Here is a 19,744-nt window from a genome sequence, read left to right as displayed (position 1 = left end):
TGACAGCACAATCAATTGTGAATCTTTCTACGGCGTCAATTCCATTCAACACGATGGCCATGTGTGGTGCTATTGGAAACCCCGCTTATCAAATACGTGCGCGCGACTGGCGGTTGGAGAGGAGGCCGCGTCAATTGCCCTAGCTGTCAATTCGCCAGTGTGCAAACCAAAATAAACAAGAACACCACATTTGTTATATTGTGACAATTTTCAGTTATACTAGGCTTTGTGGATCGGTAAGTGCTTCCTGTTTTTCTGGTATTGTGGAGAGGAAAGGATTGGCCATTGCAATACTGAAGCGACTAACGCTCGCTGGCAACGCTATAGCAGTACTACTAGCTAGCAAGACAGCTACAGGCCCGTTGGATAGGAGTTGAACAATAATGGGGTAAAACGCAATCAAGTGGAATATTAGTCATACCTTTTCTTAAAGTTTATATTTAATAGCAAAGGACCAGTATTTTAAGCGAATTGTCAATTTAATTCTCAGTTACGGGGTGGGTCGGTCGCATTTGTATACAGTACGAACCAAAACATGACTCGAGACAAACCCGCGTCCCACTCCCATATATAACATACAGACAGACGTGCGTCGTGCAGTCCAGCGAGTAATAGACGTGTCGCACACATGCAAAATATATTGCGAACGACTAGGAGCTAGCAACTTCCCTAACTTAAACGTCATTGTAATAGCATTTCATACATTAAAATGCGTTTCAGCTTAGCTCGTGAAAAAGTAGCCCAACCTGGACTCGGGTAGACTAAACAAAGTGAATACGGGATGCCCATAATTGCTACATTTCGTGTGATATGTTAATTTGTGGAGATCCCATAATCCGTTTCGCATGTCACGAATTACGATTCGTATGATGCTTTTGTATATAGTTTGTGGACACCCCTTCAAATGACTGGATTCGGCTATTTCAGCCACACCCGTGGCTGACAGATGTATAAAATCGAGCACACAGCCATGCAATCTCCGTAGACAAACACTGGCAGAATGTCCTTACTGAAGAACTCAGTGACTTTCAAAGTGGTACGGTCGTAGGATGCCTCCATTCCAACAAGTCAGTTCGTCAAATTTCTGCCCTGGTTAACTGGAAGTGGTGCTATTGTGAAGTGGAAACTTCATGGTTTAGGCTAGGCCCTGTATTTCCAGTGAAAGGACATTCTAGACGGTTTTGTGCTTCCAACTTTGTGGCAACAGCTTAAGTTCCTTTGCTGTTTCAGCATGACAGTGCACAAAGCGAAGTCCATACTGAAATGGTTTGTCGAGGTCGGTGTGGAAGAACTTGACTGGCCTGCACAGAGCCCTGACCTCAACCCCATCGAACACATTTGGGGTGAATTGCAACGCTGACTGCGAGTTAGGCTTAAACGCCCAACATCAGTGCTCCATCTCACTAATGCTGTTGTTGTTGAATGGAAACAAGAACCCGCAGAAACGGTTCCAACATCTAGTGGAAAGCCTTCCCAGAAGATTGGAGGCTGTTTTAGCAGCAAAGGGGGGACAAACTCCATATTAATACCCATGAGATGTTCGACGAGCAGGTGGTCATGTTATACATTTTTTATTTGTTGTGGCTAACATTAGCTAGGTGGGTAATGTTAAAGGGGTACTTAGGGCATTATTGCCAAAACCCCCATCTACTTTCCCAGAGTCAGATTAATTTGTGGATACCATTTTTATGTCTGCGTGCAGTTTGAAGGAAGTTGCTAACTTGATACTCCCAAAACATTTAGTCATTGCGCTAACGCTAGTTAGCATTGGCTCACAAAACTACCTCTAACTTTCTGCATACTGGACACACACCACCTTTTTATTAAAAAAAAATCTATAATAGCTGTGACAGAAACAGGAAGTTCCGGTGTAATTTTATTAACTCCGACAGATAATTTGTTCGTTCAACATGGTGGGATCTTTTTTTGTCAGTAAAAATAATTATGCTAAAATCGCGTGGAAACGCCTTCATGTGCAAATATTGATATAATAACCATCATATGAAAGTGAATTTGGAGTCATGCGATGTGTGGTGTCGTCATTCCACTACGACTCTGGAAACCATGTAGTATATTAGGCTTCAGATGAAATCAATTATGAGCTTCACACGGTGGTGAAAGTGCACGGTAATGAGGTTGATGCTGCTTTCCAATAAATATTGAGGGTCTTATTCTGGTAACATGATGATCTATGCTTGTAAATAAATATTCTCCATCTTATCCATAACAATCTCATTAAGTAGACTAGACAACCCGCACAGCCTACTCGCACTGTAACTGCAAGCTGTTGGCTAGAGCGCAGGTGCCAAGACCAGATTAGGCACATTTGCTATTTAACGCAACAGTTTTTGAGACGACTATCTGTAGAGTTAACAATGCAGTGGAAACACACTTCATTTTAGATTTGTATTTGATGCATGAAAACTTAAGCTAAAAAGTATATTTTGTGTGCACTACTTCATCACGTGCTGATTTTTATCCACAACAAGTCCATTTGGTGGAAACATACCACTGGTGGAAAAATGCGCATATTTTTTAAATGCAGATTTTAGAATATTCACATAAATCTGTCATCAATTGTATGGAAACCTAGCAACTGGCACTTAACTCCTGCATTGTTTGCAGTGTAGATAGCTAATATACCAAGTTCAACTTCCTATTTTTCCCATTTTAAATATGCATCCACTGAATTTCTGTTGATTTAGGTCTGATCATTCTTTCTCTGCTGGAGGTTTATTGGGCTATTGTACGACGGTAACATTAGCTAGGTCAAGTGGCAATGGCAAATAATTGTTAGTAAGGCCTAATGCAGAACAGTTGCATTTGACCCTTTATCTAACATGTTCATATCCATAATTGGGCAGACAATACTATTAGACTGTTTGTAGACTAGCTAGTATAGTATTATGTCTTGCATATTGTTTGTGAATTAATGTGCGGCATGTATACTCCTTCATGTGGTTTCTAGTCAAAGCCATGATGCAGTGATATCTCTTGATTCCCATAATTTGTCCCTTAGGAGAATGGCAGCTAAGGTGAATGGCAGTTCAGCTCTGGTTAAAGAGGACGAGGAGCCCATGGACATAACTGTAACACACACAGAGCTCTACCAGACCCTCATAGACGCAGGCCTTCCACAGAAAGTGGTGGAGAGCCTGGATAAGATATTTCAGACTGGTAAGTGCAAGGGGGGTTGTTCACAGTACTACTTGATGGCATTTCATTATATTTCTGCAAGCTCAAGAGCACTGTATCAACCGAAGGATTCCACCTTGGTCAGTGGTCATATGATTTAAGTCACTTTGAGTAAAGGGGGCAGTATGTGCATAGCTGTGCAATGGTGACATGCTGAGCGACATCATGTTTCGGTGGCTCTCACAAGGAATATATGACTCTTATCAAATGTGACCCTATAAGTAGAATTTCTCTCTGTCTGTGTGTATAATAATAAAATATTATGTGGGTTTTTACATTTGTAGCTATTTCACACATGTACAAGTGTGTGTTATATGTGTGAATTAGGCTTTTGTTTTTTGCATATCCCACACCCTGAGACACCTGGCTGTGACCCCACTCTCCAACGGTATCAGCCATTATTAATGGAGACTCTGGAGCAATTAGGGTGCCTTGCTCAAGGGCACCTCGGCAGTTTTTTCATCGTCTCGGTGATTCGAACCATCGACCTATCGGTTACTGGCCTAGCGCTAGGCTACCTGCCACCCAGTGTGTGTGTGTGTGTGTGTGTGTGTGTGTGTGTGTGTGTTGTCTGTGCATTCTAGGACTGGTGGCTTACACTGACCTGGACGAGAGAGCCATTGACGCCCTCAGGGAGTTCAATGAGGAGGGAGCCTTGTCAGTGTTACTGCAGTTCAAGGAGAGTGACCTGTCACATGTGCAGGTGAGCGGTCTTGTCCACACTGTCCCTCAAAAGTAGTTACACAAAGAAGCTAAAAAAATAAAATTGTTATTTACACTTAAAATCTATTGCTTCTCTTTCTCAGAACAAAAGTGCGTTTCTCTGTGGCGTGATGAAGACATACAGACAGCGAGAAAAGCAAGGAAGTAAAGTTCAAGAATCCACAAAGGGACCTGATGAGACTAAGATAAAGGTGAACAAATTGTTTCACATTTTTTCCGTTAAGTGCAGTACCTTTGTTTTAACAGGGATGGAAATATGTCATGTAGGTCTCTGAATGAATGTATGTGTTGTTGATGCCGTCTAGGCTCTTCTGGAAAGAACAGGTTACACTTTGGATGTCACCACAGGACAGAGGAAGTATGGGGGGCCTCCACCTGACGAGGTGCACTCAAGGGCCCAGCCTGGAATCGGAACAGAGGCAAGAAGCACAAACTTTACTGGTTGTGAAAGACATAGCTATCTCATGTATTGGCTGTTAGGACGATGTCCTCTCAATTATTGGCAGTTGTAAAAAATAAAATCTTTGTCACCTAATGGAAATGAATGCTGGTGAAAGACTGTTAAACATCTAATATGCCTTTTCACAAACAAACCTCTTAGATTTCTAGGGAGCACCATCTTATCCAAGTCAAATACAATCAAAGTTACACAGTATGTCTATAATTTGACATTTTTATCTTATCAATGCAGGTATTTGTTGGCAAGATCCCCAGGGACCTGTATGAGGATGAGCTGGTCCCTCTGTTTGAGAAAGCCGGGCCTATTTGGGACCTGCGTCTGATGATGGACCCCCTTCTCTCGGGTCAGAACAGAGGATATGCCTTCATCACCTTCTGCAATAAAGATGCTGCCCTAGAGGCCGTCAAGCTTGTAAGATTTCCCCTTTTAATCACCAGACATAAAGAGCATGACTTGGTAATTAACAGTATTTGCTTTGCTATCCTTGCACCTTGTAGATAGGTGGATCACTTTGTCTCATCATACCAGAGTTATCTGGGAAGTGTAAATGTGCATGACTTACCTGTGTGGGGCTACATTTTGAGAACACTTTTTGTTTATCTTTTTGTTTTAGTGTGATAATTATGAAATCCGGTCAGGTAAATACCTGGGTGTCTGCATCTCTGTCGCAAACAATCGTCTGTTTGTTGGGTCAATTCCAAAGAACAAGACAAGAGAAAGCATATTGGAAGATTTCAGCAAAGTCACAGGTTAGAGAAAGATTAGTACCATTTTTCTATTTTTTTTGTTCCCCTTAAATCTAAATAATGATTTATATTTGGAATATCGGCTGACAAGTCAAAGGAAATTGCCTTCAGCAAGTAATCACACCCCTTTACTTTTTCCACATTTTGTAGTCTTACAGCTGAATTTAAAATGGATTAATTTGAGATTTTAGTCACTGGCCCACACACATTACCCCATAATGTCAACATTTTTCCACATTAATTAAAAATGAAAAGCTGAAATGGCTTGAGTCAATAAGTATTGAACCCCAGTTTTACAGCAATCCTACATAAGTTCAGAAGAAAAATCTGTACTTAACAAGTCACATAAGTTGCATGGACTCACTCAATGTGCAATAATAGTGTTTAACATGATTTTTGAATGACTTCCTCATCTCTGTACCCCACACACAATTATCTGTAAAGTCCCTCAGTCAATCAGTGAATGTCATGCAAAGATTCAACCACAAAGACCAGGGAGGTTTTCCAATGCCTCGCCAAGAAGGGATCCTTTTGATAGATGGGTAAAAATAAAAAAGCAGACATTGAATATCCCTTTGAGCATGGTAAAGTTATTCATTACACTTTGGATGGTGTATCAATACACCCAGTCACTACAAAGATACAGGCGTCCTCCCTAACTCAGATGCTGGAGAGTAAGGAAACCGCTCAGGGATTTCACCATGAGGCCAATGGTGACTTTAAAACAGTTGCAGAGTTTAATGGCTGTGATAGACAACTGATGGTTCAACAACATTGTAGTTACTCCACAATCCTAACCTAATTGGCAGAGTGAAAAGGAAGCCTGTACAGAATACAAATATTCCAAAACATGCATCCTGTTTGCAACAAGGCACTAAAGTAATACTGAAAAAAGTGGTGTGTTTGCAGCAAATGCAACACATTACTGAGTACCACTCTCCACATTTTCAAGCATAGTGGTGGCTGCATCATGTAATGGGTATACTTGTAATCGGTTTCAGGATAAAAACAAAACAGAATGGAACTAAGCACAGGCAAAATCCTAGATGAAAACCTGGTTCAATCTACTTTTCACCAGACACTGGGAGATTAATTCACCTTTCAGCAAGACAATAACCTAAAACATCAAATCTATACTGGACTAGCTTACCAAGACAGTGAAGGTTCCTGAGTGGCCGAGTTACAACCAACTTGACAGAGCTTAAAGAATTTTGAAAATAAAAATAAATAAAAATAAAATATTGCACAATCCAGGTGTGCAAAGCTCTTAGAGACTTGCAAAACTCACAGCTGTAATCGCTGCCAAAGGTGCTTCTATAAAGTATTGACTATGGGGTGTGAATACTTATGTAAATTAGATATTTCTGTATTTAATTTTAAGTACATTTTCGTAATGGGGTATTGTGTGTAGATGTATGAGTAAAAAAATATATATAATCCATTTTGAATTCAGGCTGTAACACAACAAAATGTGGAGTAAGTCAAGTGGTAGGAATACTTTACTGTAGATGGAGATTTTCAACAAGTTATTAAGCTATCTGAGAAGATCAGTGATTCGGTATTCATGCTTTAATACCTGCATACTCCACCTAGACATAAAGACCTGCCATTCTTTCTCTGTCTTTTACATTGTAATAATGCACAATTATAATTAGGTGGGTGCGTACCCTTGATCAATTAGGGCTAAGTGCCTTGCTCAAGTGCATATCGGCATATGCTTTATTTAGCTTGGGGATTCGAACCAGCAACCTTTTGGTTACTGTCTCAACGCTTTTAATTAACTGCTAGGCTACCTGCCGCCGTACTGTACCATTTGGTACAGCCCTGTGTGTTCTGATATTCACCCTAAAGGATTTCATTAATCATGAAACCTACCGGAGACACACTTGACAACCACCCAGTGACGACATATCCTAGTCAATCATATTATACGATCAGTGTAATGGAAGCTTGTCTAGGAATTTTTTGACCATGCACTTCTGTTTGCTTCCACCAGAGAGCCTCATGGAGGTGATACTCTACCACCAGCCAGATGACAAAAAGAAAAATCGTGGCTTCTGTTTCTTGGAATACGAGGACCACAAGTCTGCAGCCCAGGCCCGTCGGCGCCTCATGAGCGGCAAGGTGAAGGTGTGGGGGAACCCTGTTACTGTTGAGTGGGCAGACCCAGTAGACGAACCGGATCCAGAGATTATGGCAAAGGTGAGATCTTAAAGACCTGCACCTCTGGGGTCTAGTGTCTGAACACAGCAAAGCGATGATAAATCACAGATACTTGGGTGTAGAGAAAATATGCAGATATCTTTCATTTAGAAATAAAATGGTCATCCTTGGTCAGAGAACCACATCTAAAGGCTCGCTTTTGGTCTTGCACCAGGTAAAAGTGCTGTTTGTGAGGAACCTGGCCACACCAGTCACAGAGGAACTCCTGGAGAAAACCTTCTCCCAGTTTGGGAAGTTGGAACGGGTCAAGAAGCTGAAAGATTATGCCTTTGTGCACTTTGAGGACAGAGATGCTGCCGTGAAGGTGAGTACAGGCGTCTTCTACGCCTCCTTTGAGTATGCATGCTGTGTGTTTGCCTTGTGCTTATGGAGAATCTCTGGGAAATTCATTTGGGGAAACCCACCCCCGTTTAGGCAATGCAAGAAATGAACGGCAAAGAATTGGAAGGCGAGGAGATAGAGATTGTTCTGGCAAAGCCTCCGGACAAGAAGAGGAAAGAGCGGCAGGCCCAGAGACAGCCATCCAGGACCACAGGGTGAGTAGTGTTCGACCACACCTAGCGACACCCAGTCTGCTTGGAGTGGCTGGTGTGACCGTCTTATGACCTGTTTTTGTGTTTTGCAGTGCCTTCAGAAAGTATTCACACTTATTCCACATTTTGTTGTGTTTCAGCCTGAATTCAATTTTCTCACCCATCTACACACAATACCCCATAACGGCAGAGGGAAAACATGTTTTTATTGAAAATGAAATACAGAAATACCCCTGAGTCAATACTTTGTAAAAGCACCTTTGGCAGAGATTATAGCTGTGAGTCTTTCTGGGTAAGTCCCTAAAGCCCTGTTCACACTGCAGGCCTTGATGCTGAAATCATTTTTGTTTTTCAAATCCATTTTGGATTACTGACTGTCCCGAACAGCAAATGACCAAATTGGATTTGTGTGTGTTCAGACATCAGTCATTTGCTGACGAGGCTATGCTAGATTTCATAGTAATGACGGGTGTAGGCTTTTTGGTGGTGGTGCTTGTGCTTCCTATCACTCAGAAGTTATGTAGCAAGCAAAATTGACAACAATGCCTACCATTAATATTTCCCAGTTGCTTTGAATGTTCAAAATCATAGGTTAAGAACACTTAAAGCCTCAAAGAATAACATGATCCAACTTGATCCAAGCAAGTCCTTTTTGGCTAGCCACAGCATTCAACTAGATAGCTAGGTAGCTATTTAGCTCTCTAGCGCATGCACTAATTTGTTTGTAAACAATTGTTTGTAAAGAATTAATCTCCCAGTGTCTGGTGGAAAGCAGACTGAACCAAGTTTTCCTCTAGGATTTTGCCTGTGCTTAGCTTCATTCAATTTCTTTTTTATCCTGGAAAAACTCACCCGTCCTTAACGATTACAAGCACACCCATGACATAATGCATCCACCACTATGCTTGAAAGTATGGAGATTGGTACACAGTAATGTGTGGTATGAAGTTTGACCCAATCATAATGCTTTGCATTGAGGACAAAAAGTGAATTGACCCTTTTATTTCAGTATTACTTTAGTGCCTTGTTACTAACAGGATGCATGTTTTGGAATATTTGTATTCTGTACAAGCTTCCTTCTTTCCGTTCTGTCAATTAGGTTAGTATTGTGGAGTAACTACCATGTTGTTGGTCCATCCTCAGTTTTCTCCTATCACAGCCATTTAACTCTGCAACTGTTGCAAAGTCACCACTGGCCTCATGGTGAAATCCCTGAGCGGTTTCTTTACTCTTAAGCAACTGAGTTAGGGAGGACGCCTGTATCTTTGTGGTGACTTGGTGTATTGATACACCATCCAAATTGTAATGAATAACTTCACCATGCTCAAAGGGATATTCAATGTCTGCTTTTGAATTTTTACCCATCTACCAAAAGGATCCCTTCTTTGCGAGGCATTGGAAAACCTCCCTGGGCTTTGTGGTTGAATCGTTGTCTGAAATTCACTGATTGACTGAGGGACCTTACAGATAATTGTATGTGTGGGGTACAGAGATGAGGTAGTTATTCAAAAATCATGTTAAACACTATTATTGCACACAGTGTCCATTCCATGCAAATTATTATGTGACTTGTGAAGCAACATTTTACTCCTTAACTTATTTAGGCTTACAATAAAAAAGGGATTGAATACTTACTCAAGACATTTAATTATTTATTCATTTTTAATAATTCCACTTTGACATTATGGGGTATTGTGTGTAGATCAGTGACGACAAATCTCAAATTAATCTATTTTAAATTCATGCTGTAACAACAATGTGGACTAAGTCAAGGGGTATGAACATTTTCTGAAGTATTCACACTTGAGTGTACAAAACATTAGGAACACCACCTCTTTCCATTACATAGACTGACCAGGTAACTCCATGTGAAAGCTATGATCCCTAATTGATGTCATCTTGTTAAATCAACAGTATAGATGAATGGGAGGAGACAAGTTAAAGAAGGATTTTTAAGCCTTGAGACAATTGAAACATGGATTGTGTATGTGGGCCATTTCAGAGGGTGAATGGGCAAGGCAAAATATTTAAGAGCCTTTGAACGGGGTATGGTAGTAGGTGCGATGCGCACCGGTTTGAGTATGTCAAGAACTGCAACGCTGCTAGGGTTTTCACGCGCAACAGTTTCCCGTGTGTATCAAGAATGGTCGACCACCCAAACCAACTTGACACAACTGTGGGAAGCATTGGGAGTCAACATGGGCCAGCATCTCTGAAATGCTTTCAACACCTTGCAGAGTCCATGCCCTGACAAATTGAGGCTGTTCTGTGGGAAAAAGGGGGTGCAACTCTATATTCCTGTCTGCACAAAAAAAACTGTCATGTTGCCTCTCTTGCTTTGTTGTCACAGGTATGATGATTACTACTACTACTATCCTGCTCCACGCATGCCACCTCAAATGCGTGGCAGGGGGAGAGGCGGGAGAGGTGGATATTCATACCCACCGGACTACTACGGTTATGAGGATTACTACGATGATTACTACAGCGGTGGTTACGACTACCATGACTACAGAGGTGGCTACGACGACCCTTACTACGGTGGTTACGATGACGTCTACGTGCCGAGAGGAAGGGGCAGGGTGAATCGAGGTGCCCCCCTCCCTGCCAGAGGCCGAGGACCACCACCCCCTCGTGGCAGAGGTGGCTACGTCCAAAGGGGGGCTCCTATGGGCGTACCGAGGGGGAGCCGTGGGGGCCGGGGAGGCCCGCCCCAGCTGCAGAGGGGCCGCGGCATCAGAGGGGCCAGGGGGAACCGCGGGGGCAATGTGGGCGGGAAGAGGAAGGCTGACGGTTACAACCAACCAGACTCCAAGCGCCGGCAGACCAACAACCAGAACTGGGGCTCCCAACCCATTGCCCAGCAACCCCTGCAACAAGGTGGCAACTATTCTGGTAACTATGGTTACAATAATGACAACCAGGAGTTTTACCAAGATTCTTATTGGCAACAATGGAAGTAGATAAAAAAATGAACTTTTGATTGCCTGTATGTTAGAGCTGGGCGATATGGACAAAAATCCATATCACGATAAATTGACCGAATTATCAAGATAACTAAATTGAACGATATGTTTAACTTTAAAGGTCCAATGCAGACGTTTTTATCTCAATATCAAATAATTTCTGGGTAACAATTAAGTACTATACTGTGATTTGTTTTCAATTAAAATGGTCAAAAAGAAACAAAAATAGCTTCTTAACAAAGCAATTGTCAAGCAAGAATTTTGCTAGGACTGTATGGGAGTGGCTGTTATTGGCAGAGAGATTTAAAACTTTTTATTGGTCTATTAACCAATTTACAGGCAGGCCAAAACATTTTACTTTTCAAACAGCTCTTACACTAAAATGGCATTATCATAATTTTCCCTGTATTATTCCAACTTCATAGTATGGAAATGTATGTGAAACACAGCCAAATCGCATTTTTAGACTGCACCGGGCCTTTAATGTGCACCACATGTTTCGATATTACCCTTAAAACTGCTACTACTACTTTGAATGATATACCTATCAATTTTCCCATTAACAGTAACCCATATATCATAATCAACTATAGCAGCAAAATGTCCACGATAAGTGGACGGTGTCGATAATTTTCAGTTTATCGTCCCAGCTCTACTGTGTGTATATATCAACCTTCACATTCTAAGGAAATAGTAACAAAAAATGCATGTTTAAATTGGCTAAACATTACCCTTTTTGAAATATAGATTGGTTTCACTACAGTAACCAATATGGAGCAAAAGAGTACATATCAAATAATTTGCTTAATTTGTTCTAATCCTTTTTTGCTTTTCTTGTGGCTACTTGGGACATCTTGGGCTTAAAAAGCAAGCCATTTATTTTATTATTTTTAAAAGTAAATTATCATTTATATATTTTTTAAGTTGGCATTTATAGGAAAAAGTGGACAATCATTTAAAAAAATAACAATTATTTGAGAAAGCATATGCAATCATGAGAACTATTCAGTGACTGGCGACCAACCCCTTCCCAGAACCCCCTCCTTATTGGACAGTTTCCTCCCCTACCTCTGATAGGTAGACATAGGACATTGCTTGTACAAGGCTTTAAAGTGAGAGCTGTTGCAGAGGTGGGTAAAAAAGGAAAATTAGACTTTTTCATCTACCGTAACAGTTGCGTTAAAGTTGTATGTTTAGCATTTGTTGAAGTAGACAAACTTATGTTTTTCTAAATGTATAACTTCATCTATTTTCTCTCAAATTTCCCCTTTTAGATAATGGGTCTGGCAAAACCTTAATCGCCAAGACAATTTGTTCTTTGTTGTGTTTGTATTTATAAAAATGTTATTGTTACCTTTCAATAAAACTCAACCATACTACAATGAATTATCAGCTATTTCAAATTCAGTCGTGGAATATTTTGATCAGACCAATTTTTATCTCCATGTTTGGCCTCGAATGTGAGATATAATTTTTTTAATGAAAGACACAGTACAACTACATCTATTGAGATCAAGTAGTTATTTCACTGATGTTGTACTATTCTGTTTTGGGCATCTTTACACCAAAAAGTGTAAGTTGAGTGACCAACGCATTTACACCAAACACCTGGCAGTTCACGCTAATGTGCTCTTTCCTCGTCCATCTATTACCTGGCAATATAAATAGTACAGCATCTTTTTCTTACATTTTTTTATCGTTTTGATTTCTTATTTAGCTACTCTCCCATTTTATTACAACTTAAGTTTTATTTTGTGTTTTGTTTAAGTTTCTCCTTTTATTCCGAATTACCCCAGGTGAAGACGCGAGAACGGCAGCGGTTGAGTGAATGTGGAACACATCTATTCTCTGCTGTGTTCTTCCCCAAAGAAGGGTGAGCCTGGTTTACCTCTTCACTGCTAAACTGGCGCTACCCCTCTGCTGAGGGGCCTCAGCCCACATCACTTGTTTTGCTCAGTAAAATAATACACCAGTTTGATTACATCAGCTAGTGTCTGATTTTAATTAATGTTAAAAATGACAATTAGTTTTCTAGTAAACACCTCTAGTAAAAACAAATTCTGGTAACATGAATGGGAATTTCAGCTTAATAATAAGAGGTACACGTGTGAACAAAGATAATGCCGTGGTGTGTTTACTGAGTAAAACAGAAAATAGCGCTTTCCTCTTATAAGGAATTCAGTCACAAAGCTTCCCAAAACTAGCACTGCCTTAAACAGATATTAGACTACCTTGCCAGAGACCAAAGATGGGTACAGATGCTGCATATTATACTAGGTGTCACCTGTTTAAAGTCAAAAGTTCACTGCCATCCTGAATAAGAATTATAAGAGGGCAGACGAAAAAGACTAGCCTGCACTCAGGACAATCCTGTTTTATAGACCTATCATGTCCCAAATGCTCATGTCTAAATTTGGAAAACCAGTGATCCTCTGAACATTGTGATAAATGTTTTTCTGCTCACCATTTTGAATCTCGAGGACTAATGCAATTGGAATATTATGTCTGCTGAACTTCTCATGGAAGGACCACACGATTGGCTAATCTGTTTGTACAGACTGATTGGATCCTGTTGCCTCATAATGGATCTTTGGAAGTACAGATGGACTTCATGATCTCTGATCATTGTCTCTACTCTGGCACCCTATCTAGGGTGTACTCAGATATACATCAATTTCAAATTTGCCAAACCTAATTTGTTCAAGGGCACAGAAATTCTATGCCTTGGAGTTGAACCAACAACCCCTTCAGTCATTTGTTTATACCCTCAGACATTACTTTGCTGATCAGATATGTCTTCTGACAGACTATTAGATGGACAGAATATAGCCGTTAGCTTGCTACTATTGTATTATAGGCAAAATACATTTTGTTTACAATAGGACTGCTTGTCAAGTGTTTATTATTTTACTGGAGGTTAGTGATATTTGATGTGTTAGTATTTTCGATACAATGGCATCTGGTGTGAGTTTTTTCTCTTAGTACAGTTGATGGTCGACTTTTACTAGAGAGACAAATGATAATACAATATTTTTTTTCTATTATTAATATTGCTTTGTACGAAAAGGAAATGTTTTATACAGTGCGGTCCTAAATATTGACACCCTTGATAAAGATGAGCAAAAATGACTGTATAAAATAATTCAAATACTACAATGAATGCAAATAAATTGGGAAATTATATATATTTTTTTATACGAATACAATCATTCATACAGATCCTTGGTGTCCTTCGTCATGAAAATAATATATTTTCCCACATTGTTTGAGTATAATATTATACATTTTATATAGTATTTTTTGCTCATCTTTATCAAGATGCTTGAAATCAATTGAAAAACGTTGGTTAACAACATGTACAGAAAGTGTTTTATACTCGGTTTGCAATGAGATTTTGCAATTAGAACCAAATCATCACTGAACCAGAAGTTAAATACAATTGATTATTACCATGCTACAAATGATTCAACAACCAATCAGTGCCAAAGCACCACACCCAACTTTACAAATTCACGACCAAAACTGTTTTGAATCTCTAACCTGTGGTTTAAAAAAAACAGGAAAGGAATCAACAAAATAGTCTGATTAATTTCAGATGACTTCCAGAAAGAGTGATGCAAGTACTTCCGTATCATATTTTAACTCCTTGTTTTTGTCACCTGGCTTATCTATCAGGGTGCGTGTCAGAGGTGGCCCCGACCCAGTCTTGTCACGATGTGGACTTGCTAGGTGGGGCTTGCAGTCAGAGGCAGCTGTGAGGACTATGGGGGTAAGTTTAGGACGTTTTCTTCCTAAACCGTTCTCTTTCACTGTTTTTCTTACACTTCCCATTATTCAGGTTTGACCAAATTCCTGTGGGGATTAAGATCCTGAAAGCAGAAGTCAGTTTCTGGGTGAGGTAAGAGAGAAAAGTATCCCTTAACCCTTTACACGTATACGGGTTGAACATTTCAGTTTTGGGCACTGATAAGCGCTTAAATTGGAACGCAGTGGCTGTACAGTAACATGCTATAAATGACGTCAGAGCACAGGCTCTGCGCTTCACAGCGCTGTGTGAGTTTTGACTGACAGCCTTTCTGAGCTTGAGCACCGCATGCGACAAGACGTTGCCCCCATCTCCCGCTAATTGGGCAACTTTTGTAATTGTTTTGTTTTCTGGGAGAGGGAAATGCTGCAAATTAAGAGGACTCCACAATGTATTTTGAAAGATGAGACATTGAGGATTATAATAAATACTGCTTTGATGTCATACAAGCAAGCCAAATACCTGTAAGTCCAAATGTGCATTTCCATATCATAAAACTCATGTCATATACAGTGTCAACATTTATGATGACTGTTTGTACAGTTACAAGATGACATAGATGACATGTCATACCCTGGGTTGTTCTGAACAGATGGAGCCTATGTTTGTCTGTTGTGAAGAAAATCTTGCCTGAATACACCTCATGACTCCTTTCTATGCGCACCAAAATTACAATCTGTTTCTCTGAATTGCTTTGTGAAAGCCTAACACTGTAAGATCATATTTTATAACTTAGCTAGTCATGTTGGCAATAAAACAAGCATTTAACAAGCCCACCTGACCCTGATTGCAATTTATAATGGGCTGTTTTTGGGTTGCGTAAACAACAACAGTAATTGTGTGATTGCTGGGTTGTCTTCCAAACAAAACAACTACAAGTGTGCTTGGCCTAGTTCCTCAACAGCACAGCTAGGAGAGCTAAAAAAAAACCTGAACACCAGTTAGTCCTCTCATTCAAACCCTTATGTTGCACCTAACCCACAATGTCAAATGCACGTTATAAGACCCAAGTTGAGGACAAAACAGTTCACCTGACACAAGACTGAATCCAAACATTACACTGTTTAATTTACAGTGCATTCGGAAAGTATTCAGACCCCTTGACTTTTTCCACATTTTGTTACGTTACAGCCTTATTCTTAAATGTATTAAATCGTTTTTTCCCCGCATCAATTTACACACAATACCTCATAATGACAAAGCAAAAACAGGTTTTTAGAATTGTTTGCAAAATTTCTTATTTTTTTACTGAAATCACATTTACATAAGTATTCAGACCCTTTACTCAGTACTTTGTTGAAGCATCTTTGGCAGTGATTACAGTCATGAGTCTTCTTGGGTATGACGCTACAAGCTTGGCACACCTGTATTTGGGGAAGTTTCTTTGATTCCTTTCTTTGATTCTCTCAAGCTCTATCAGGTTGGATGGGGAAAAATTATGTATTCACCTTATTTGTTGGATATGTAAAAATTATTTACTTAAAAAACAGTATTATATTTCCATACTGCTAATTCTGTGTTTTATGGTCCCCACTCTAGCACCCTGCACCTAGTCTGGGTGTTGAGGACATGGGTTTCTACTAGAGATTGAAACTGACAAATGATTGATGTTGGTGATAACCTAAAAACTGCCATTCTATATACAAGATGTGGTGTGTGTGATCCAAGAGAGTGATAGCCTAGAAGAGTTTATAACAATGCCTCATTGTCTTATCTTCCTGGCATCTGGGAAACTAAGCCAGGTTGGGGGTAAAACACCATCCTGTGTAGATAACCAAGGTGGCTTATGGGAGATGGAACCATTGTGACGAAGCATTTGTAGGTCCTATATAATATCAGTTTTGTTCATTTTCAGTTAGGCTGTGTTGGGGTGACGGTTTCATTATTGCAATAATTAATCAATATTAATAAAGATGATTGTTTGAAGAAATGATCAAGTCTCTCTCAGTACTTAATTTCCATGACACGCTGCATAGCTATTTTCAGGTCTCTCCAGAAATGTTAATGTCCGGGCTCTGGCTGGGCCACTCAAGGACATTCAGAGACTTGTCCTGTTGGAAGGTGAACCTTTGCACCAGTCTTGAGGTCCTGAGAGCTCTGGAGCAGGTTTTCATCAAGGATCTTGCTGTACTTTGCTCCGTTCATCTTTCCCTTGATCCTGACTAGTCTCCCAGTCCCTGCCTCTGAAAAACATCCCCACAGCATGATGCTGCCACCACCATGCTTCACCGTAGGGATTTGTGCCAGGTTTCCTCCAGACGTGATGCTTGGCATTCAGGCCAAAGAGTTCAATCTTGGTTTCATCAGATCAGAGAATCTTGTTTCTAATGGTCTGAGAGTCCTTTATGTGCAACAACTCCACGTGGGCTGTCATGTGCCTTTTTACTGAGGAGTGCTGCAGAGATGGTTGTCATTGAAATTGGACGGGCGGCATCTCAAGGATGATCAATAGAAAAAGAATGCACCTGAGCTAAATTTCGAGTCTCAGCAAAGGTCTGAATACCTACTTTTTTTTTTTTTATACATTTGCTAAAATTTATAAAAACCTGTTTTCGCTTTGTCATTATGGGGTATTGTGTGTAGATTGATGAGAAAAAAACATGAATTGAATCAATTTTAGAATAAGCCTGTAATGTAACAAAATGTGGAAAAGGGGAAGGGATCTGAATACTTTCCGAATGTACTGTAAATTAAACAGGGTAATGTTTGTATTCAGTCTTGTGTCAGGTTAACTGTTTTGTCCTCAACTTGGGTCTTATAATTTTACCATAATCTCCAAAATGTTCCCTTTCAATTGCTAAAATGCGTATGCATATGCTTTTCATATTTATTCTGTAAGAAACAGTTACATTTAGCCCTGTCCATATTGGCTAATTTCCACAAGTGTAAAGGGTAGATAAGTTCACTTTGGAGTTGGGAGAATGTTTGAGCTACTTGTAGAAAGAATACAGTCACCCTGATTCTGAATACCCCCCCCCCCCCTCCAAAAAAGTCCCTTATGTTCTTTATCAAAAGCCTTAGTTTACAGAAACCTACACTAAACACCCAACATTCACTGCTTTTATCAAATGTAATGTATCATAAGGATTGGCAATTGGAAAACAATTTTAGAAGGGAAAAACAAAAATACCTCATTGTACTCTAAATGTGTTGGGTTTGAGCTTACTCCAACACTCACTGCACATCAGCTACCAATGTTGGGAGTTATTACTTTTTTTCTCCTCTTTAGGATTAAATTTATCATTACATGATTTCAATCCAATGCCCCTTAGGTAATTGAAGATTGATTCATTAACATGACTTCACTTGGCCACCTAAAATGGAATTGAGAGAGAAAAAAAAATCTTAGTTTTACAATTAGCAAATTCATAGCTCCATTCATATTATATTAGCCATAGGCATTTTCCTTTTTTACTGCCGTAAAAGGTTTCACATTCAAAAGACCATGCATGGAATTTGTGCATGTAGATCAGAGTAGTATGTTGGAGCCATTATCCGTTTTAATCACTTGTGTTTTAGAAATGATTTCAATTATGACTTGCATGGTTTTCATAAATCCAATTGCATTAATAAAAGCTCTTTAAATGTAGATTAGGAATTTAAGTCAGCACTGTTGGTGCAGATCCAGAGCATGGACCGATCAGACGCTTTAAAGCCCGTTCTAGACCACAGAGATTGGTACACATTGACTCCTGTACAGTGGGTGTATAAAACATTAGGAACACCTTCCTAATATTGCGTAATGCCCTCAGAACAGCCTTATTTCGTCAGGTGTGGACTCTTCAAGGTGTTAAAAGCGTTCCACAGGGATGCATGTTGACTTGAATGCTTCCCACAGTTGTGTCAAGTTGGCTGGATGTCCTTTGGGTGGTGGACCATTCTTGACACAAACGGGAAACTGTTGAGCGTGAAAAACCCAGCAGCGTTGCAGTTCACAACACAAACTGGTGTGCCTGGCACCTACAACCATACACCTTTGAAAGCACTTAAATATTTTGTCTTGCCCATTCACCCTCCTGAATGGTACACAATCCATGTCTCAATCTTCTCAAGGCTTAAAAATCCTTGAACCCTTCTCCTCCCCTTCATCTACACTGATTGAAGTAGATTTAACAAGTGACATCGTTAAGGGATAATATCTTTCACCTGGATTGACATGGTCACTCTATGTAATGGAAAGAGCAATGTGTTCCTAGTGTTTCATACACTCAGTGTATATACAGTACATTCAGAAAGTAATCACAGCCCTTTACTTTTTCCACATTTTGTTGTGTTCCAGCCTGAATTTATAATGCCATGTTTAATTAATCTACTTTATTATGTTCGTTTTCCGACCATGCAAAATATAGCCTCATCCAATATTTTTTGCTAGAGGTGCACATGCTGTAAGTGTTGAGGTTTGCAAGCGCGATTGAATGAAAAGAGATGATAGTACTTTTGTAATTGTTTATCTTTCTTCCCATGAATCTTGCCAATTTCATTGGTTGGCAAATTTCCTTTGTGAATATGTTGACCTGATTTATTCAGTAGTCACAAAGTAGAGTTTGAGAGGAGCAGTGATGTAAAAGTACTTGAAAGTACTACTAAGTCGTTTTTTGGGGTATTTGTACGTTACTTTACTATTTATATTTGTACAACTTTTACCTCACTACATTCCTAAAGAAAATCATGTACTTTTTACTCCATACATTTTCACAGACACCCAAAGTACTTGTTACATTTTGAATGCTTAGCAGGACAGGAACACTGTGTAATTCACACATTTCTCAAGAGAACATCCCATGTCATACAGTGGCTTGCGAAAGTATTCACCCCCCTTGGCATTTTTCGTATTTTGTTGCCTTACAACCTGCAATTAAAATACATTTTTGGGGGTGTTCGTATCATTTGATTTAAACAACATGCCTACCTCTTTGAAGATGCAAAATATGTTTTATTGTGAAACAAACAAGAAATAAGACAAAAAACAGAAGAAAAAACGAAACAGAAAGCGTGCGTAACTATTCACACCCCCAAAGTCAATGCATTGTAGAGCCAATTTTTGCAGCAATTACAGCTGCAAGTCTCTTGCGGTATGTCTCTATAAGCTCTAG

At 39.8% G+C, this 19,744-nt stretch overlaps 1 protein-coding gene across 11 annotated transcripts; it reads left to right on the top strand.

The window, feature by feature from the left end:
* Window positions 1-83: 83 nt before the first annotated feature.
* Window positions 84-15,423, top strand: LOC110505287 (heterogeneous nuclear ribonucleoprotein R). 11 transcript variants are annotated; one of them, XR_016491882.1, is made up of 14 exons: window positions 603-1,551; window positions 3,020-3,177; window positions 3,780-3,898; window positions 4,002-4,109; window positions 4,224-4,337; window positions 4,610-4,789; window positions 4,992-5,127; window positions 7,121-7,326; window positions 7,502-7,651; window positions 7,762-7,883; window positions 10,231-10,775; window positions 12,643-12,719; window positions 14,522-14,615; window positions 14,685-15,423. XR_016491882.1 is itself a non-coding variant. In XM_090220496.1 (13 exons), exons 2-12 carry the CDS (start codon window positions 3,024-3,026, stop codon window positions 12,672-12,674), a joined length of 1,866 nt encoding a protein of 621 aa, XP_090076622.1. In that variant the 5' UTR covers window positions 84-236; window positions 3,020-3,023; the 3' UTR covers window positions 12,675-12,719; window positions 14,522-15,423. The 11 variants fall into 11 exon arrangements, 10 of the variants coding, with proteins under 10 accessions (XP_090076622.1, XP_036818253.1, XP_090076626.1 ...); XM_090220496.1 differs by lacking the exon at window positions 603-1,551 and adding an exon at window positions 84-236 and having other exon boundaries at window positions 14,522-15,423; XM_090220495.1 differs by having other exon boundaries at window positions 14,522-15,423.
* The last annotated feature ends 4,321 nt before the right edge of the window (window positions 15,424-19,744 follow it).

This window comes from Oncorhynchus mykiss, chromosome 25, assembly GCF_057628025.1.
Source record: "Oncorhynchus mykiss isolate SJ-2025 chromosome 25, ASM5762802v1, whole genome shotgun sequence".
NCBI classification, from domain to species: domain Eukaryota; kingdom Metazoa; phylum Chordata; class Actinopteri; order Salmoniformes; family Salmonidae; genus Oncorhynchus; species Oncorhynchus mykiss.
This window is presented reverse-complemented; position numbering and strand designations above follow the sequence as displayed.

What these genes read in the sequence shown, in the direction of transcription:
- LOC110505287 (XM_036962357.2), top strand. Translation starts at nt 1,532, where the DNA reads ATGAGATGTTCGACGAGCAG. An exon ending in GTGACCTGTCACATGTGCAG is followed by an intron (nt 3,899 to 4,001) that starts GTGAGCGGTCTT and finishes TCTCTTTCTCAG; the next exon opens with AACAAAAGTGCGTTTCTCTG. An exon ending in ACAGAGATGCTGCCGTGAAG is followed by an intron (nt 7,652 to 7,761) that starts GTGAGTACAGGC and finishes ACCCCCGTTTAG; the next exon opens with GCAATGCAAGAAATGAACGG.